The sequence below is a fragment of the Musca autumnalis genome, unplaced genomic scaffold (genome assembly GCF_047663935.1).
Source record: "Musca autumnalis isolate F117 unplaced genomic scaffold, ASM4766393v1 scaffold_5, whole genome shotgun sequence".
Taxonomy (NCBI): domain Eukaryota; kingdom Metazoa; phylum Arthropoda; class Insecta; order Diptera; family Muscidae; genus Musca; species Musca autumnalis.
In genome coordinates this window covers 18,130,884-18,152,957 of record NW_027412088.1, presented here as the reverse complement: position 1 = coordinate 18,152,957, position 22,074 = coordinate 18,130,884, and the positions used below count along the sequence as shown (strand labels likewise).

The 22,074-nt window shown below is 38.0% G+C and overlaps 2 protein-coding genes across 6 annotated transcripts in view; both read left to right on the top strand.

The window, feature by feature from the left end:
- GLS (glutaminase) overlaps positions 1–1,737 on the top strand; it is a 59,165-nt gene extending 57,428 nt beyond the window's left edge. For all 5 annotated transcript variants that reach the window (XM_073956547.1, XM_073956546.1, XM_073956548.1 and 2 more), the window contains one exon: positions 39–1,737. In XM_073956547.1, coding sequence (XP_073812648.1) covers positions 39–155 — 117 coding nt within the window. In that variant the 3' untranslated portion in view covers positions 156–1,737. The remainder of the gene's footprint in view (positions 1–38) is intronic.
- Positions 1,738–13,916: 12,179 nt separating this feature from the next.
- nemy (cytochrome b561 family member no extended memory) overlaps positions 13,917–22,074 on the top strand; it is a 133,269-nt gene continuing 125,111 nt past the window's right edge. The window contains exon 1 of the mRNA XM_073956784.1: positions 13,917–15,027. The gene's annotated coding sequence lies outside the window, so the exon portion shown is untranslated. The remainder of the gene's footprint in view (positions 15,028–22,074) is intronic.

Genomic DNA, 22,074 nt, shown 5'->3' with positions numbered 1-22,074 from the left:
TGTTGGAATTTTGTTGTAATTGTGTTGTATTTTTGCAGGAGCTTATTACTCAGGATATTAAAACTGGTTATGATCGCAGTGCTACCGCCAGTCCTATGCCATCGGAAGGCAGTTCCAGCAGTGGTCCCGATGATCACAGCCGTCCCGGCCTATAAAGACTTAGAATATCTATCTAGAAGAAGTATACATACCTGAAAGTAGCGGTTAATGGAATCTCTTAATATTAATTTGATTTAAGATATTTTTTCGGGATAGTTTTTTTTTTATTTTCGTAAATGCAGTAGGTAACGGATATTCAAAAATTGTCTATTTAAAAAGTGGTATAACGTTTTGGGGATGTCAGTAAATCCCTGAAAAGTCTTATATCCATTACCCTACTACATAAATTCCAATTAGTTACTGTATTTATCCCTTGCCTAATGGTTTTAAGCTTTAGTTTATCGAAACTCGAATCAGATATAGAGGCATTTTAAAAATAAAACCAAACCAAATTAGAAAACTTCCAGTCCATAGATTTTACAAAGTAGGGACGGAAATTTAATCCCCATAAACACGCAGGAAATTGCCATCCGTTCCCCTTTCCCTTCTTTTGTAGCTTACTTCCATAGAATTTGTTCTTGATATTCCAAAGCCATATTAAAAAGAAAAATACCAGTGTTGACCATGAAAAAACAAAAACAAAATTCTGATAATGACAATAATACTTAATATTTATGCAAAACATTAATTAATTATATCTGTAAGTTAATAAGTATATATACATACCTGTATCTTTATCAGCAGTACTTATTTACAGGGGAATCACGAAAATTCTTAAAGCAAAAAAACCTCAAACTAATGGGTCTTTGAAGGCATTTCCTTCTTAAAAATCAACGAATTATCGTGATTGCACTGTTCTTACAAACGAGTTCCAAATAGTCCATGAAATGTTTTATTTTTTATAATTGAGCATTTGTTAGAAATAGATCTCCATCACCGCAGCCGCCACTTCACAACTCTCCTCACTCCAACTTCTGCTCATCATTTAATTCCTAACCTCAAATAAGAACTTGAAACATTATTTCACTCAAATTTTTTAGTCTTTCATTAAGTAACTATTTTTTGATTGATATTCCTGTGATTAACTCGAAATCTTCGTTTTGTAGTTTTAGAAGACATCAAAGATAGACACAACAGCATCATGTCGTTACTTAATTTTATAATTAATTCATCATCACCACTACCACAACTCTCTTTTTTATTTGTGAATTATCATTCAAATTAAAAGATGTATTATTTTTATAGCTTTGTTTATTTTAATATAGTTTAAAAGAATTATTATTAAATAGTAGCCAGTGGTTCCTTTTACAAATAATTATTCATGCATATAAACTTACATACACAGCACATCGATACATACTTACTTACATATATCCTCTAAGTCTACCTTTAAATAATGTTAAAAGTCTACCATGTAACCGTAATAAGCATTTTTAATTTTTTTAGGTTATCTATTTTTTAGTTATTTAGAAAAGATAATATTATATATGATACGTTATACATCATCTGCATGTCCAAATTAATTAACGTAAAATATTATATTTTATTATATATGTAGATTTATCTATATAATTATACCTGTATACCATAGAATTCATAATTTATAAACAATTATGAATGACAACATCAATTAAAATTTAAAGAATACATATTTAAATAATTGTGTTAAATCGAAATAAAGTGTTGCACCAACCACAAGACATTTTTATTGTTTTTCTTAATGCTAAAATCAGATTTCACAATTTGATTTTACATGTCATTTTTGGTCATTGAATTCAATAGTAAAAATATTATATTTACTTACTTACTTACTTAGTTGGCCCATTACAGAACATTTGTTCCATAGACCGAACTAAGAAAAGATCTCCATTCCTCTCTGTTTTTCGCTTGACTTTTTGGAATACCGCGCCTTTCCATTTCTTCATCCACTTGTGTGCTCCATCGAAGCTTAGGCCTGCCGATTCTGCGTGCACCGCCATGTGGCATGTATTCATACGCCTTTTTAGCGGGTTCATCATCGCTCATTCTCATGATATGGCCTAGCCAACGCAATCGTTGCATCTCGATACGTTTAACTATATGCATGTCTTTGTATAGCTTATATAGCTCGTGGTTCATACGACGTCGATATTCACCGTCAACGCAAATCGGCCCGTAGATTTTTCGAAGAATTTTCCTCTCAAACACACCAAGCACTGCCTTATCTGCTTGCGCAAGTACCCATGCTTCGGAGCCATACATTAGCACGGGTAATATCAGCGTTTTGTATAGTGTTATTTTTGTTTGACGAGATGTGGCTTTGTTTTTAAATTGCTTACTTAATCCATAGTAGCATCTGTTGGCCAATACAATTCTTCTTCTTATTTCACAACTGATGTTGTTTGTTGTGTTTATGGCAGTGCCGAGGTAGACGAAGTCTTTAACTACCTCAAAATTGTAGGTACCAACTTCTACGGTTGGTCCGAGCTCTATGGACGCTTTGCGCGTCGACACCATCAATTTGGTCTTTTCGCCGTTTACCGCCAGACCCACTTTCGCAGATTCTGCTTCGACCTTCCTAAAGGTATCAGTTACTTCCTTTACTGATCGTCCCATGATGTCTATGTCATCAGCATAGGCAAGTAACATGTGGCTATTGGTGTAAATTGTGCCATTTCTTTTGACATTTGCATCTCGTATTACCTTTTCCAGCAAAATGTTGAATAGGTCACACGAAAGGCTGTCTCCTTGTCTGAAACCTCTTTTGGTACAAAATTCTTCGGAGAGGTTCTTTCCAATTTTAACTGAGGACCTAGTATCAGTTAGAGTCATCTTACAAAGCCGGATGAGCTTTGCGGGAATACCAAATTCAGACATTGCATGGAATACCTTTGATCGGAGGGGACTGTCGAATGCAGCTTTATAATCGACAAAAAGATGAAATGTGTCGATCTGCATCTCTTGGGTCTTCTCTAGGATTTGCCGCAGGGTAAATATCTGGTCAATGGTGGACTTGCCAGGTCTAAAGCCACATTGGTATGGTCCAATTATCTCGTTGACCATAGGCTTTATTCGTTCGCACAGTATCCCTGACACTATCTTATAGGCAATAGGGAGTAGACTTATGCCCCTAAAGTTGGAGCATACAGTCTTATCTCCTTTTTTGTGGACGGGACATAGGATGCTCAGGTTCCAATCGTCGGGTACGCGTTCTTCCTGCCAGATGGTGCTAACTAGCTGATGCATACACCTTATCAGCGCGTCGCCTCCGGTTTTAAACAGCTCGGCTGGTAAGCCATCGGCTCCTGCTGCTTTATTATTCTTCAGCCGGTTGATTGCTGTTTTTACCTCATCTTGGCCGGGTGGTATACATTCTATACCATCTTCTGGGATTGGATCTGCGGTATCATCGTCTTCGCCACTATTGGATACCAGCAGATTGGAGAAATGTACCTTCCATATCCTGAGCACGCTATCTGTATCTGTTACCAGATTACCTTGCTGGTCTCTACAGGAGGATGTGCCTGTACCAAAGCCATCTGTTTGATGTTTCACTCTTTGGTAGAATTTTCGGACTTCATTCTGGCTCCTGTACATCTCGATTTTTTCACACTCCCGCTTTTCCATTTCTCTCTTTTTCTTGCGGAAAAGACGTTTCTCTTCTCTCCTTTTCTCCCGATATCTCTCTCGTGCGCTACGCGTTGCTACTGATTGTAAAGTAGCTCTATATGCCGCATTTTTATCTTCGGTAGCTGCACGGCACTCCTGGTCATACCATGAATTCCTTTGTGGAGGTCTCTGGAATCCAAGTATGGATTTTGCGGCTGTTTGCATGGAGTGGGCAATATTTTGCCATTGTGTTGTTATGTTATCGGGACAAGGAGTGCTCGCGTTAAGCAATTGGGCTAGTTGAGTGGTATATGCTGTGGCTATCTGTTGTGTTTGCAGCCTATCGATGTCCAACTTCCGCGTTGTGTCTGTTCGTGCTTTATTTGCAACGTTTAGACGGGTACGTACCTTTGCTGCAACAAGATAGTGGTCCGAATCAATGTTTGCGCCTCGGAACGATCGTACATCCAACACGCTGGATGAATGTCTTCCATCTATCACAACATGATCAATTTGATTACTTGTTCTTTGATCTGGGGACAGCCAGGTGCCCTTATGAATATCGAGATGATTAAATCTGGTACTGCTAACTACCATGTTTTTTGCAGCTGCAAAGTCTATCAGCCTCATACCATTGTCAGATGTTTCACTGTGGAGACTGAATTTCCCGACTGTTGGGCCAAAGATATTCTCCTTTCCAATTTTGGCATTAAAATCGCCTAGAATGATTTTAATGTCATGGGCAGGACAACGGTCATATGTTTCTTCTAAGCGCTCGTAAAAATATCTTTGGTCTGTTCGTCCTTTTCTTCAGTGGGAGCATGAGCGCAAATAAAGCTGATGTTGAAGAATTTAGCTTTTATTCGAATTGCAGCAAGTCTTTCATTCACTGGGGTGAAGCTGGATACCAGATGTTTTAGTCTCCGACTAACTACGAATCCGCAATCAAACTCATGTTTTACGTCATGGCAGCTATAATACAGTGCGTCACCTTTAGGTGTTGTTGTGACGCCTTTCCCAATCCCAATGTATGGCAGTAATATCGGCCTTGTACTTTTCAAGTACGTCTGCCAATGCGAAGACTGCACCTTCTCTATAAAGAGTGCGAACATTCCAGGTGCAGATTCGCAGATCATGGTCCTTAAAACGTTTGCGGGGCTCGTCAACTTTAGAGGGGTTTGTTTTTCTTTTCTTTCGTTTTTTCATAGTAGGATGTTTTTTTCTAGGGGAGGGTTACTAACCCGACGCCCAAACCCAAGTTTTTAACGTTCTTATGGGTGAACGCGCGGCACATGTTAGCTCACTACCTTTAACGGGTGTTAAAGGCAGTTCCCCAGGTGACACCACGGGGAGGTCAGTGTCCACTTGAGATGAAAGAGGGACCAAGATAAATCCTGGGCTTTGCCATGTTAAAACCGGTCAGGACCGTTCCTTGGTATCTTCCATCCCCTACGTCACCCAAATATTATATTTAACATATTAAATATTAAAACTAAGGTGGCTTTTGGTAGGTAGGTACCGCCCGATTTTGGTAATTTTGAAGATTTTAGCCGCATTTTAGTAATAAAAATTTGTATTTAATAGTTTGGTTAGAGGCGCGTCACTACTATCAGTTTCCTACGTTCACCCACTCAATTTCTATTTGCTTATCTGCTATGCTGTGATCAATTCCAAGTGATATCTGATATGTTATAAAAATATGTTTCCCAGTATCGTCATTTTATTTGAACTAAACCTTTAAAATTGACTTTTTTCGAAATTGGCATTTTTCACTAAAAATGACAAAAATTCAAAAATCGCAAAAAGTCGCAGGAAATATTTTGAGATGTTATTCTGGACAAGATATACAAAAAATAAAAAAAATATCTTAATCCGATTCGATCCGATGTTATACTTTACCCCTTTTTAATTGCAGAAATGGAATAAAATGGACGTTACATATAATTAGCCAATAACATCTAAATTTAATTAACATCTAATTTAATTAATTTAATTAAATACCTTTACGATAAGTCAAATATACAAAAGATTCGACAGTAATATGTTCACAGACTGCATACGTCCATCACAATTTTTCGACTAAAAAACATGATCGTGAACACTTTAAAAAATATCTATATTAAATGTACCGTTATTCCGTTCCTACTAATTAATTCTAATTATTATATACGCCGTTAAGTACAGTCAACCCTCTAGTTTAATACTGTACTAAAGTTTCATAGTTTCCTTTAAGTCCATTTTTTTATTTTCTGCAGGCTAGATCGGTATTTTTTCCCACTGTGTGCCCGCCTTACACAATGAATGCCCGAGTTCGATTAACAGGCCAGAGAACGTTACAGTTCGAAGATAAGCTGGGTGTTGATGTTGTGTTTCTCGACTCTGAAGTGTTCGGATACTGTCGACTCGGAGGTAATTGGGAAAAATTCCATTCGTATTGTCCCCTTGGGGCCCAGAAAAAAATCTTTACAAATTTGACGCTTATTGTCCTCTTGGGGTCCAGAAAAAATCGTTAAAAATTTCAAGCTCATTGTCCTCTAGAGTTCCAGAAAAAAAATCTTTAAAAATTCAGCGCCTATTGTCCTCCTAGGGTCCAAAAATCTTTAAAAAATTCTCGCTTATTGTCTTCTTGGGGTCCAGAAAAAATCTTTAAAATGTTGAAGCTTATTGTCCGCCTAGGGTCAAAAAAACCCTTTAAAAATTTCACTTTTATAGTCCTCCTAGGCTCCAAAAAAAATCTTTAAAAAATTCTCACTTATTGTCCTCATGGGGTCCAGAAAAAATCTTTAAGAAGTTCTCGCTTATTGTTCTCTTGGGGTCCAGAAAAAATCGTTAAAAATTTCACGCTCATTGTCCTCCTGGGTCCAGAACAAAATCCTTAAAAATTCCACGCTTATTGTCCTGTTGAGGTCCAGAAAAAAATCTTTAAAAATTCCAAAAATTGCAGGGTCCAAAAATCTTTAAAAAATTCTCGCTTATTGCCCTCTTCCTTATTGTCCAGAAAAAAAACTTTAAACATCCACGCTTATTATCCTCCTGGGGTCCAGAAGAAACCATTAAAAAATCCACGATAATTGTCCTTCTAGGTCCAGGAAAAATCATTAAAAATCCACGATTATTGTCTTTTTAGGGTCTAGAAAATATCATTAAAAATTCCACGCTCATTGTCCTCTTGAGGTCCAGAAAAAATCATTAAAAATCCAAGATTATTGTCATCCTAGGGTCCAGAAAAAATCTTTAAAAATTCCACGATCAGTGTCCTCTTGGGGTCCAGAAAAAAATCTTTAAAAATTCCAAGCCTATTGTCCTCCTAGGCTCCAAAAAATCTTTAAGAAGTTCTTGCTTATTGTTCTCTTGGGGTCCAGCAAAAAATCTTTATAAATTCCACGCCTATTGTCCTCCTAGGCTCCAAACAAATCTTTAAGAAGTTCTCGCTTATTGTTCTCTTGGGGTCCAGAAAAAATCTTTAAGAAGTTCTCGCTTATTGTTCTCTTGGGGTCCAGAAAAAATCGTTAAAAATTTCACGCTCATTGTCCTCCTGGGTCCAGAAAAAAATCTTTAAAAATTCCACGCTCATTGTCCTTTTGGGGTTCAGAAAAAAATCTTTAAAAATTCCACGCTCATTGTCCTCTTGGGGCTCAGAAAAAATCTTTAAAAATTCCACGCCTATTGTCCTCGTAGGCTCCAAAAAAATCTTTAAAAAATTCTCTCTTATTGTCCTATTGGGGTTCAGAAAAAAATCTTTAAAAATTCCACGCTCATTGTCCTCTTGGGGCCCAGAAAAAATCTTTAAAAATTCCACTCCTATTGTCCTCCTAGGCTACAAAAAATCTTTAAAAAATTCTCGCTTATTGTCCTCTTGGGGTCCGGAAAAAAATCTTTCAAAAGTGCACGCTTAATGTCCTCTGGGGATCAGAAAAAATCTTTAAAATTTGTACGCTTATTGTCCGCCTAGGGTCCAAGAAAAAAACCTTTAAAAATTTCACGCTTAAAAAATTCCACGCACATTGCCCTCTTGGGGTCCAGAAAAAAATCTTTAAAAATTCCACGCCTATTGTCCTCCTAGGCTCCAAAAAAATCTTTAAGAAGTTCTCGCTTATTGTTCTCTTGGGGTCCAGAAAAAATCGTTAAAAATTTTACGCTCATTGTCCTCCTGGGTCCAGAAAAAAATCTTTAAAAATTCCACGCTCATTGTCCTCTTGGGGCCCAGAAAAAAATCTTTAAAAATTTCACGTTCATTGTCCCCCCAGTTCTAGAAAAAAAATCTATAAACATTTCACGCCCATTGCCCCGCTGGGGTTCGAAAAAATCCTTAAAAATTTCACGCTCATTGCCCCCCTGGGGTTCGGAAAAATCATTAAAAATCCACGATTATTGTCCTCCTAGGGTCTAGAAAAAATTTTTAAAAACTCCTCGCTCATTTCTCTCTTGGGATTCAGAAAAAAATCTTTTAAAATTCCACGCTTATTTTCCTTCTGGGGTCCAGATTTTTTAATCCACGCTTATTGTCCTCCTGGGGTCCAGGAAAAAATCTTAAATAATTCCAAGCTTATGGTCCAGAAAAAAATCTTTGAAAATCATTGTCCTCCTGGTAGCCATTTTTTAAATCCACTCTTACTGTTCTCCTGGGATCCAGACTGGGAGCTTGGATCGAATCGTGGCTAACTAATATCGAGACTGCGGACGACCCAAACGTCTATTCGTATTTTGTCGGCTGGAGTTCGACCCTTGACTTATCCTGATTACGTTATTTTAGTTTAAAGTACCAAAAATACGTAATTTTACAAAGTGCGATCTGGGTTTTCTATATTTTTTAAATTTATATTCACCATAAATAATAAAAAAAAATTGTCTAAATGGAGCGAGCAACATCTTCTGAGCGAATTCGGGCCGAAAAACATTAATGAAATATTTTTGGTGTTAAATGATAATGACAATCTGGATTAAAATTGTAAAATGTGTATCAAAAACAGGGGCTGTTAGGATGCTATGGTTACAGATTTCTTTTATTCGGAGACTCATAGTGAAATTTGATTTGGAACATTTCTTCCTTTAACAATATCCCCATAAAGTGAAGGATTTGGTTTGATTTTGACTCAGTATGGAATTATGTAAAATTTACAGTCCAACATTTAAACAAATAATGTCATCCTAAAATATATTAATTTGTAATTTTATTTTCTTAAGAAAATATTATATCTAGTTATATGGTTTATTCTGAAACTTATAGTGAAATTTTGTGTAGAATTTTTCTTCTTCTGGCACATTTCATCTAGAACCAATTTTCATATTACTTTAATGTATCAACTCGTAAAAAAGAAAAAAATATCATCGAAAAAATTGGGAAATATTTTTATGTTTTTTTTTTTCAGCAAAATTGCTACTGATATTTTCATGGTATGTAAGGTAAATAGAGACTGCATTTCATTGGTGATCTACAGTGACATTTGACGAAGAATATTTTTGTCTTTGACTTCATTCCTATAAAATGACGTTTTGTGGGGCAATTTTGAATAAACTCGGATGAAGTCTAACTTTAACCCTAGAATGTGTTTTTTAGAGATTCCTCGCGTTTAGATAAGATTTACAGAATTGGTGTGTTCTGAGACCTATAGTAAAATTTTAAGATGATCACATATTAAAGGAGTTTTTGAACGTTTTTCGAAAAAAAGACCAAAAAGACCTCTTTGATGAACAGCATGAGGGTTAATGTTTTTAACAAAATCATTTCTCACATTCTCCTCAGAAAAGGTGCCAAAGACACTATAGATGCAAGTATTCCTTGATATCTTGATACGGATATTTCTAAAAAACTAGAAATGGGCGGAACTTGCCCTCCAACATTTAAAACAAATTGAATTTTGTTGCACGGTGTTATTTGCCTGACATTAGTTATCTTTTGGAGGACAAAAACAGTCTGGTGATAGAGGAGTACAGTGCTAGCCGAACAAATTGATAGCTGCACATTCTGCACGGTAAACGAAGACACTACTACGAGGATAAGAGGAGATTGTCATTATGGCACCTGGTCTGATAAATGACATGTACTGGTAATTCGTCACTTCCCTTGAATCAGAGCGACTCCCTCCGTTAACAGACCACCAGACTTCATAATTTTTGATCTCCGTAATTTTCTGTACCACTGGGAATGTTGTTTGGAAGGGTTCAGAGAATTTATCAATCAGAGAGCCGCTCATTCCCTCAGATCTTCAGGTAACTTAGACATCATCACAGCTACAGCCCCTCGCTAGATACCCTTTGGCAGAATGCGTGATATTAGACAAATTTTCTCAGCAAAAGCGACGAGACTGGCAAACTATAGTGCTGAGCTTCGTCGTAAGAACGCTGAAGAAAGGCCTCGGTACATAAGCGGCTGGCTTTCTCGCTTACATTATTTTGGGTAGAAGACTAAAAGAAAAAGGGAAACGAGGTTCGAATTTGGCTTGACCGTTTTTATTCTTCTATCTGAAATGATTTAAGCAAGAATGTCATGCTGCTTATATACCAAGGTCTTAAGAACTCAACAGGTTAGTAGTCGAGCATAAGAAGAAGAAGTGCCAAGACCACCTTAAGCAGTGCAACATTGGTACATAATTGAGCAAATTGTGTCCAACGGTTTAGTCACTCTCGAATCCGGGAAAAAATGATGATAGCACGATAGATTTGAAGAAGCATGTGTGTTATTTTATCCGGCAATTTTTGTGTCATGGTGGTTTTTGACCAAACTAAGCTGTTTGAGGACATGGTTAGACTTCCCTCCAGCCGTGCTTGAGACGTTGGATAATAAACTATGTATATGTGTGGACGCCAGTCCTTTGTGGTATTCAGGAATAAATTTCGAATACTTGTAGAGTGAAATTTGGAGTTTTCCCATGGTGTGGTAATGGCTTTGGAACTGTTTAACCTCTACCATTCTAAAATTCCACACGCTTCAGAGGGCATAGAGATCGTAATGTATGCGGATGATTGTAAAGCCTTGGCGTCGGGATCTACCGTCGAGGACATATGCTAACTTATTGGAATTTGTATTGGACACGATGCCCTGTATGTGGACTGGGACCACATAACACGCTGCATTTGTTGAATTTCTCAGCTGTACCCATTCATCTGTCTCCTGATTGTTTATAAACGCAGCCAGTCATACTTGCAAAATCCTTAAATCTGGACATAGAGAAACTGAACCAGATAACTGAAAAGGATATATGAACAAACAGATTTGAGTTGCTGTAACAACAAGAAATGTAATTAGCCAAAAATCTGTCATGATTTGTTTTGTCGCATATAACGGATCCTTTTAAATTTTTAAATACTGATTATATTATCGAAAATTAAATTTTTAACTTTGGTGGGAAGAAGCGCCCTTTCTTTCAGAAAGGGTCTATAGAAGAACCCTTTCTTTAAGAAAGTATCTATAGAAGCACCCCTGCTTTCAGAAAGGTTCTATAGAAGCACCCCTGCTTTCAGAAAGGGTTTGCAGAAGCACCTCTTGTTTCAGAAAGGGTCTACAGAAGCACCATTTTCTTTCAGAAAGGGTCTATAGAAGTACTTTTTCTTTCAAAAGGGGTCTATAGAAGGACCATTTCTTTCAGAAAGTATCTATAGAAGCACCCCTGCTGTCAGAAAAGATTTGTAGAAGCACCCCTACAGTTAGAAAAAGTTTGTAGAAGCACCCCTTCTTTTAGAAAGGGTCTGCAGAAGCACCCTTTCTTTCAGAAATGGTCTACAGAAACACACTTTTCTTTCAGAAAGGATCTACAAAAGCACCCTTTTCTTTCAGAAAGAATCTATAGAAGCATCCTTTGTTTCAGAAAATGCGTTTAAAGGAACTCTTCTTTGGGAAAAAGTCTGTAGAAGCATCCTTTCTTTCAGAAAGGTTCTGTAGAAGCATCATTTCTTTCAGAAAGTTTCGTAGAAACATACTTCCCTTCAGAAAGATTCTATAGTAGCTCCCTTTTAAAAGAAGCACCCTCTCTTTCACATTGGGTTTAAAGAAGCACCCTCTCTTTCACATTGGGTTTAAAGAAGCACCCTCTCCTTCAGAGTGAGTTTATAGTAGCACCCTTTCTTTCAGAAAGGGTCTATAGTAGCACCTTTCTTTCAAAAAGTGTCTATAGAACCACCCTTTCCTTCAGAAAGGTTCTACAGAAGCACCCTTTCATTCAGAAAGGGTCTATAGAACCACCCTTTCTTTCAGAAAGGGTATATAGAAGCACCCCTTCTTTCAGATAGGATCTACAGATACACCATATCTTTCAGAAATGGTCTACAAAAACACCATATCTTTCAGAAAGGGTCTATAGAAGCACCATTTCTTTTAGAAAGGGTCTTCAGAAGCACCCTTTCTTTCGGAAAGAGTCGACAGAAGCACCCTATCTCTCAGAAAGGGTCTATAGAAGCACCCTGTCTTTCAGAAAGGGTCCATAGAATTAACATTTCGTTTAGAAAGGGTCTACAGAAGCACCCTTTCTTTCATAAAGGGTCTACAGAAACACCCTATCTCTCAGAAAGGGTCTATAGAAGCACCCTGTCTTTCAGAAAGATTCTTTAGAAGCACCCTGTCTTTCAGAAAGGGTCCATAGAAGCAACCTTTCTTTTAGAAAGGGTCTACAGAAGCACCCTTTCTTTCAGAAAGGTTCTATAGGAGCACCCTTTCTTTCAGAATGGGTCTACAGGAACACCCTATCTTTCAGAAAGGATCTATAGAAGCACTCTCTCTTTCGGAAAGGGTCAACAGAAGCACCTTTTCTTTCAGAAAGGGTCAACAGAGGCACCCTTTCTTTCAGAAAGGGACTACAGAAGCACCCTTTCTTTTAGAAGGAGCATCTTTTCTTTCAGAAAGGGTCTAGAGAAGCACCCTTTCTTTCTGAAAGGTTCTAGAGAAACACCTTTTTTTTTTTTTTTTTTTTTTATTTATTTATTTATTTATTTATTTATTTATTTATTTATTTATACCTGCACAACAAGACAATGTCTTATAAATTACGGTACAGGTTTACAAGTACAATCATTTCTCCAAATTAAAATACAAATTATAAAAATTATAAAAATAAACATTTTAAATTAAAATTGTGATAACTTAGTTGATCGGTAAATAATGGACAAAATAAAGTGATTTTACGATGTGGATGAAAAAAAGCTTTTAAAAAAGCTTTAAGCTGATACACTGCAAATTGTGTGGTAACGTGTTCCAAAGACGTACTGAACTAACAAAGAACTGCCATTCTGAAACTAGGCTTCGTCGCCTTAGAGGTTTAATCCTTCTTCCTCTTTTGGATCTGCCAAATTTGATTCTTTGGAATAGATTTTTAGGTGTTTGTTTGGTTATGATCTTGTGAAGGAATTGCAATGACTTTATTTTAATGAGTGAGTTAAAACTGAACCCATAAAGAGAATTTGCGTAAAGGGAAACATTTTGGGTTCTTCTTAATCCATATACGTATCTTATTATAGAGTTATACGCCACATTTAATTTATCACGACTTATAGTGTCACAATTTCCAAAGTGTCACCCTTTCTTTCTGAAAGGTTCTAGAGAAGCACCCTTTCTTTCTGAAAGGTTCTAGAGAAGCACCCTTTCTTTCTGAAAGGTTCTACAGAAGCACCCTTTCTTTCTGAAAGTTTCCACAGAAACACCCTTTCTTTCTGAAAGGTTATACAGAAGCACCCTTTCTTTCTGAAAGGTTCTACAAAAGCACCCCTTCTTTCTGAAAGGTTCTACAGAAGTACCCTTTCTTTCTGAAAGCTTCTACAGAAGCACCCTTTTCTTTCTGAAAGGTTCTACAGAACCACCCTTTCTTTCTGAAAGGTTCTACAGAAGCACCCTTTCTTCCAGAAAGGGTTTCTTTCAGAAATGTTTCATAGAGGCACCCAATCTTTTTCAAAAGGGTCTAAAAAGGCATCCTTTCTTTCAGAAAGGGTCTATAGAAGCATCCTTTATTTCAGCATGTGTATTACCTTTACATTATAACAAGGCTCCACTTTAGTTTTCAAATGGTTTAGGTCTTGGTTATCGATAAAAAGCTTATATTATGTCAAAAGAAAGCTTTTGCTCTACTGGAGAAAATATGTTAACAGTAAAGTTACGTTTAAAAAGCTATTCTTAAAGTTCAAATCCCCTGCAGGAGGGACACGAAACTAACCAAACGAACGGCATTAGTGCTTCAATGAAAATTGCGGAAGTGTGTGCTGTGTATTGCACACAAAGTGGACATAAAGCTTTACTGTTATGTTGCTGCTGTTCAATCACAGTGAGCCATTATAATAATGACAACAAACTATACTAAAGCTTCAATTACTTTACGTAGACCAAGCGTTACAGTTCGAGAAGCTGCTGCTACCGCACCACACAATACAAACAAATGCCGTCGTTGTCGCAAACAAATGTACCTGGATAAGTTTCATTGGTGCTGTATACCTTCACAAGAATAGTTGAGAGTGGAAAACAGTCGTTCGAAGAAGCGTTCAGCAACAAGAACACGATATAAAGATCGTCGGATAAAAAACGGGAAAAATCTCCAAAGAATATTTAAAGAAAAAATTGTGAACCAAAAGAAAAAAAATCACTTCGATTGTATGCCGCTTTAAAATTATTCAATAAACGAGGAAAAATTAGTTTCAATTTATGTGAGAAAGAAAAACGCCAAACGATTTTCATCCCAACCGCAGCCTATTTGAAAGTACTCTAATTTTGCCGGTTGTGTTTGTTGATTTTTCCTTTGATTGGGGTAGGTCATGTTGCCGGTGCTTTGTGTATGAAGTTGATTGTGTGAGCGTGTCAGTGTGTGTGTTCGTTCGTTCATGTGTACAGATTGGTGGGTGTGTGAGACCTTTTTAAGCCAGCCACAGCAGCATCTCTTGATTTTTCCCACCGGCAAACAGCCATCCAGCAGCATCAGCAACAGTATCAGCCAGCCAGCATCCACATCCGCAGCATCATCAACATCATCATCATTAAAGAGGCAGGGAGGCAGGCAGCCAGTGAGTTTGTGACTACAACTGCAACTCCTTCATGCCGTTGACTTTTTCTCATGCACTTGCCAGCCAGCCACTGAGCAAGGGTGTCAACGGATAGATAGAGAACTAGATTTTGCCGGTCATATGAAAAACATAAATTTGTTGTGAAAACTTGAAAAGAAACTTTAAATAAACACAGAGCAAAAAATATATAAAAGTTTACAAAATAATAAAAGACTTTGCGTCCGCTCCCGGAAAAACGGTAGTACACTGAAAAAAAAAAAAAATAAAAATAACAACAACTCAAAAGTTGCCGCCCTTTTTGAAAAAAATCAACATTGTCAGCATTGTAGTTTGCTTTAAAGTAAATCCTGTTTAATATCCTTTTTGGTATCCCGAGTGAACGAGAGAGAGAGAAAAAAGGGATACAGCAAAGGAGTAAAAAAGGAGGTAAGTAAGTTCTTATCATAAGTGGTCATCCAATGTTTGTACGGTTGGTCGCATTAAACTCTTGAAAAAATCTCGCTTGAGTTGAGAAAATCATGCATATGCTTGCTACTTATATTGCCCCAAATGGGATTATAATGAACATCCACAAAGGAGATTCGTTTCCTTTGAAGTAAATAATAATAATGAAAGCCTTGATGGCCGACAGTTCGGCCATCTAGCCACTCAACAAGCGGCCGGTCTTTCAGTTGGGTGGGAGTTGTGTGTGTGTGTGTGTGGTGCTCCATTCGTGCAGATGAATATCGTGAAATTTCCTGGGAATATGACATGTGTCAATAATCATGCAACTCTAACACACACACGCACACTCCCATCACACATTCAACACTCATTGAAGTCGAGATTTTGAAAAGGAAGTAATCGTGCCATTTTATGCTCTATGAGTGTATTTGTGTATGTGTGTATGCCATGCAATTGCTATGTGAGTGTTAAGGAGTGTTGACAACAGGAATTGTTCACTACCCTCTTCTCTTTATCTCCTATCTTTTGTTTGCATTCAAGAGAGCTGGGGATTTTGCTAATGCATAAATACATATTAGACATTAGATGCGGTCGACTAATGGGGGATGCCACAAGGACTCAACTTCCAAAAATGTTTGATTTCAAAGGAGTCTTTAAAGGATTAGTTTTAAACTCCTTGGAAGGTGGCTTTATAGACCCCATGAATGGCGTCTTCATAGACTCTCCGCACAATGGTCTTTAAGGGATCCCTCAAATGAGTGCTTAGAGACTCTCCGAAAGGAGTTTTTTTGTCTTCCTGAAGGAGACTTTATAGACTCGCTGAAATCAGACTCTTAAAAAAACTTTAATAAATACATACTTTAATAAGGGGTCCTCCTAAAGAACCTTCTAAAAGTGTCTTTTATAAATAAAAACCTCAGAAAGGGTCTATAGAAGCACCTTTTCTTTCAGGAAGGATCTATAGAAGCACCCTTTTTTCAGAAAGAGTCTATAGAAGCATCCTTTCATACAGAAAGGGTCTATAGACGCACTCTGTATTTCAGAAAGGGTCTATAGAAGCACCCTATCTTTCAGAAAGGGTATATAGAAGCATCCTTTCATTCAGAAAGGGTCTATAGAAGCACCCTTTATTTCAGGAAGGGTCTATAGAAGCACGCTATCTTTCAGGAAGGGTATATAGAAGCACCCCATCTTTCAGAAAGGGTCTATAGAAGCACCTTTTATTTCAGGAAGGGTCTATAGAAGCACCCTTTCTTTCAGGAAGGGTCTATAGAAGCACGCTATCTTTCAGGAAGGGTATATAGAAGCATCCCATCTTTCAGAAAGGGTCTATAGAAGCACTCTTTCTTTCAGAAAGTGTCTACAGAAGCATCCTTTCTTTCAGAAAGGGTCTACACAGGTAGCCTTTCTTTCAGAAACGGTCTGTAGAAGCATCCTTTCATTAAGAAAGTGTCCATAGAAGCACCCTTTTTTCAGAGACGGTCTATAGAAGCATCCTTTCATTCAGAAAGTGTCCATAGAAGCACCCTTTCTTTCAGAAAGGGTTTATATGAAGTCTTTTAAAAATAGGAAACCTCAGAAAGGGGTCTTATAAAATAAAAAAACCTCCTAAAAGGGGTCTTCCAAAAACAGAATATCTTCTAAAGGTGTCTTCTTCAAAGAGAAGACTTCATTAAGAGGGTTTTTGTAATTAGAAAACTTCCGAAATGGGTCTTTCGTTACTAGAAGACCTTCTAAAGGGGTCTACTATAAATAAAAGACATCCTTAAGGGGTCTCCTATAATAAGACAACTTGCTAAAGGGGTCTTCCACAAACAGAAGATCTCATAAAGGTGTCTTCTACAAATATAAGGCCTTCTTAAGAAGTCCTTTATAAATAGGAAACCTCCTAAAGGGGTCTTCGATAACTAGAAAGCCCTCCCCTGTTACAAATAAAAAACTTGGTAAAGGGGACTTCCATAAATAGAAAACCTCCTGAAGGTGTCTTCCTAAAACAGAAGACCTCATAAAGGGGTCTTCTTTAAATGAAGACGTCCGAAAGGGGTATTTTATAATTAGAAAACCTAATAAAGGAGTCTTCTATGAATGGAAGACCTTCTCTAAGGGTCTTCTATATTTAGAAATCTTACTTTATGGGTCTTCCACAAATAGAAGATCTCTTAAAGGGGCATTCTTCAAATTGAAGACCTCAGAAAGGGGTCTTCTACAAATAGAAGGCCTCTTAAAGAAGTCTTCTGAAAATAGGAAACCCCCGAAAGGGGTCTTTTACAAATAGAAAACCTCCTAAAAGGGGTCTTCCAAAAACAGAATATCTTCTAAAGGGGTCTTCTTCAAAGAGAAGACTTCATTAAGAGGGTTTTTGTAATTAGAAAACTTCCGAAACGGGTCTTCTGTTACTAGAAGACCTCCTAAAGGGGTCTACTATAAATAAAAGACATCCTTAAGGGGTCTCCTTTAATTAGACAATTTCCTAAAGGGGTCTTCCACAAACAGAAGATCTCATAAAGGGGTCTTCTAGAAATATAAGGCCTTCTTAAGAAGTCCTTTATAAATGGGAAACCTCCTAAATGGGTCTTCGATAACTAGAAAGCCCTCCCCTGTTACAAATAAAAAACTTGGTAAAGGGGACTTCCATAAAAAGAAAACCTCCTAAATGTGTCTTCCTCAAACAGAAGACCTCATAAAGGGGTCTTCTTTAAATGGAAGACGTCCGAAAGGGGTCTTTTTTAATTAGAAAACTAAATAAAGGAGTCTTCTATGAATGGAAGACCTTCTTAAGGGGTCTTCTATAATTAGGAGACCTTCTTAACGGGTCTTCTATAATTAGAAATCTTACTTTATGGGTCTTCCACAAATAGAAGATCTCTTAAAGGGGCATTTTTCAAATTGAAGATCTTAGAAAGGGGTCTTCTACAAATATAAGGCCTCTTAAAGAAGTCTTCTGAAAATAGGAAACCTCCGAAAGGGGTCTTTTACAAATAGAAAACCTCCTAAAAGGGGTCTTCCAAAGACAGAATATTCTTCAAAGGGAAGACCTCATAAAGAGGTCTTTTATAATTAGAAACTTCCGAAACGGGTCTTCTATTATTAGAAGACCTCTTAAAGCGGTCTACTATAAATAAAAGACATCCCTAAGGGGTCTCCTATAATTAGACAACTTCCTAAAGGGGTCTTCCTCTACAAATAGAAGACCTCTGAAAGGGGTATTTTACAAATAAAAAACCTCCTAAAAGGGGTCTTCCAAAAACAGAATATCTTCTAAAGGTGTCTTCTTCAAAGAGAAGACTTCATTAAGAGGGTTTTTGTAATTAGAAAACTTCCGAAATGGGTCTTTCGTTACTAGAAGACCTCCTAAAGGGGTCTACTATAAATAAAAGACATCCTTAAGGGGTCTCCTATAATAAGACAACTTGCTAAAGGGGTCTTCCACAAACAGAAGATCTCATAAAGGTGTCTTCTACAAATATAAGGCCTTCTTAAGAAGTCCTTTATAAATAGGAAACCTCCTAAAGGGGTCTTCGATAACTAGAAAGCCCTCCCCTGTTACAAATAATAAACTTGGTAAAGGTGACTTCCATAAATAGAAAACCTCCTAAAGGTGTCTTCCTTAAACAGAAGACCTCATAAAGTGGTCTTCTTTAACTGAAAGGGGTCTTTTATAATTAGAAAACCTAATAAAGGAGTCTTCTATGAATGGAAGACCTTCTTAAGGGGTCTTCTATAATTAGGAGACCTTCTTAAGGGGTCTTCTATAATTAGGAGATCTTCTTAAAGGGTCTTCTATAATTAGAAATCTTACTTTATGGGTCTTCCACAAATAGAAGATCTCTTAAAGGGGCATTCTTCAAATTGAATATCTTAGAAAGGGGTCTTCTACAAATAGAAGGCCTCTTAAAGAAGTCTTCTGAAAATAGGAAAGCTCCGAAAGGGGTATTTTACAAATAGAAAACCTCCTAAAAGGGGTCTTCCAAAAACAGGATATTTTCTTAAGGGGTCTTCTTCAAATAGAAGACCTCATAAAGGGTTCTGAAACGGGTCTTCTATTATTAGAAGACTTCCTAAAGCGGTAAATAAAAACATCCTAAAAGGGTCTTCTATAATTAGACAATTTCCTAAAGGGGTATTTTACAAATAGAAGACCTCCTTAAGAAGTCTTTTATAAATAGGAAACCTCCTAAAGGGGTCTTCTACTTAGCTGGCCCATTACAGAACATTTGTTCCATAGACCGAACTAAGAAAAGATCTCCAATTCTCTCTGTTTAGTGCTTTGCTTTCTGGAATACTGCGCCTTGTCATCTTTTCATCCACTTGTTTGCGCCATCTATTCTTTGGCCTGCCAATTCTGCGTGCACCGCCATGTGGCCGGAATTTATACGCCTTTTTGGCGGGTTCATCATCGCTCATTCTTATGATATGGCCTAGCCAACGCAAACGCTGCATCTCGATACGTTTAACTATATCGATGTCGTTGCATAGCAGATACAGCTCGTGGTTCATACGACGTCGATATTCACCGTCAACGCTGATTGGTCTTTCGAAGAATTCTTCTCTCAAACACGCCAAGCACTGATTAATCTGCTTGCGCAAGTACCCAGGCTTCGGAACCATACATTAGCACGGGTAGTATCAGTGTTTTGTAGAGCGTTATTTTTTTTTGACGAGATGTGGCTTTGTTTTTAAACTGCTAACTTAAACCAAAGTAGCATCTGTTGGCCAATACAATTCTTCTTTTTATTTCACAACTGATGTCAATTGTTGTGTTTACGGCGGTGCCGAGGTATACGAAGTCTTTTACTACCTCAACATTAAAGGAACCAACTTCAACAGTTGGTCCGATCTCAATGGACGCATTGCGCGTCGACACCATCAGCTTTGTCTTCTCGCCGTTTACCGCCAGACCCACTTTAGCAGATTCTCCTTCAACCCTTCATAAAGGTATCGGTTACATCTTTTACTGATCGTCCCATGATGTCTATATCATCAGCATAAGCAAGTAACACGTGTGGCTATTGGTGTAGATTGTGCCACTTCTTTTGACGTTTGCCTCTTGTATAACCTTTTCTAGGAGGATGTTGAAAAGATCACACGAAAGGCTGTCTCCTTGTCTGAAACCTCTTTTGGTACAAAACTCTTCGGAAAGGTTCTTTCCTATTTTAACTGAGGACCTCGTGTCAGTTAAAGTCATTTTAAAAATGAATGGACGGATGAGCCTTGCGGGGATACCAAATTCAGACATGGCTTGGAATACCTTTGAACGTAGCGGGCTGTCGAAGGCTGCTTTATAATCGACAAAAAGGTGGTAGGTGTCAATCTGCATCTCTTGGGTCTTCTCCAGGATTTGCCGCAGGGTAAATATCTGGTCAATGGTGAACTTGTCAGGTCTAAAGCCACATTGGTATGGTCCAATTATTTCGTTTACCATGGGCTTTAGTCGTTCGCACAATATCCCTGACACTATCTTGTAGGCACTAGGGAGTAGACTTATGCCCCTATAGTTGGATCCTAAAATCTTAACTCCTTTGTTATGGACTGGACATAGGATACTCAGGTTCCAATCGTCGGGTACGCGTTCTTCCTGCCAGATGGAGCTAATTAGCTGATGCATACACCTTATCAGCGTGTCGCCTCCGGTTTTAAACAGCTCGGCTGGTAGGCCATCAGCTGCTGCTGCCTTATTAGTTTCAGCCGGTTTATTGCTGTCTTTACCTCATCTTGGCCGGGTGGTATACATTCAATACCATCTTCTGGGATTGGATCTGTGGTATCTTCGTTGACTTTGCTACTATTCGATACCATCAGTTTTGAAAAATGCTCTTTCCATATCCTTAGCACACTATCTGTATCAGTTGCGAGATTACCTTGCTGGTCTCTACAGGAGGATGTGCCAGTTCCAAGGCCATCAGTTTGATTTTTCACTCTTTGGTAGAATTTTCGGACTTCATTCTGTCTCCTGTACATCTCGCTTTTCCATCTCTCTCTCTTTTTCCTGCGTAAAAGACGTTTCCCCTCTCTCCTTTTCTCCCGATACCTCTCTCGTTCGCTACGAGTTGCTACTAATTGTAAGTACCCCTATATGCCGCATTTTTCTCTTCGGTAGCAGCACGACACTCCTGGTCATACCATGGATTCCTTGGTGGAGGTCTCTGTTATCCACGTGGGCAATGTTTTGCCATTGTCCTGATATGTTATCGGGACGAGGAGTGCTTTGATTAAGCAGTTGGGTCAGTTTAGTGGAATATTCTGTGACTATCTGTTGTGATTGCAGCTTACCGATATCTAACTTCCGTGTTGTGTCTGTTCGCACTTTGTTTGCTACGTTTAACCGGGTGCGTACCTTTGCTGCAACAATGTAGTGGTCCGAGTCTATGTTTGCACCTCGGAACGATCGTACATCCAACACGCTTGATGCATGTCTTCCATCTATCGCAAGGTGATCAATTTGATTTCTTGTTCTTTGATCTGACGACAGCCAGGTGCCCTTATGAATATCGAGATGCTTAAATCTGGTACTGCTAACTACCATGTTTCCTGCAGCTGCAAAGTCTATCAGCCTCATATCATTGTCAGATGTTTCACTGAGTTTCCCGACTGTTGGGCCAAAGATATTCTCCTTTCCAATTTTGGCATTAAAATCGCCTAGTATAATTTTAATGTCATGGGCAGGACAACGGTCATAAGTTTCTTCTAAGCGCTCATAAAATATATCTTTGGTCTGTTCGTCCTTGTCTACAGTGGGAGCATGAGCGCAAATAAAGCTGATGTTGAAGAATTCAGTTTTTAATCGAATTGCAGCGAGTCTTTTATTCACTGGGTTGAAGCTGGAGACCAGATGTTTATACCTCAAACTCATGCTTTGTGTCATGGCAGCTATAATACAGTGCGTCACCTTTAGGTGTTGTTGTGACACCTTTCCCGTTCCATCGTATTTCCTGTATGGCAGTAATGTCGGCCTTGTACTTTTCAAGTACATCTGCCAATGCGTAAACTGCACCTTCTTTATAAAGAGTGCGAACATTCCAGGTGCAGGTC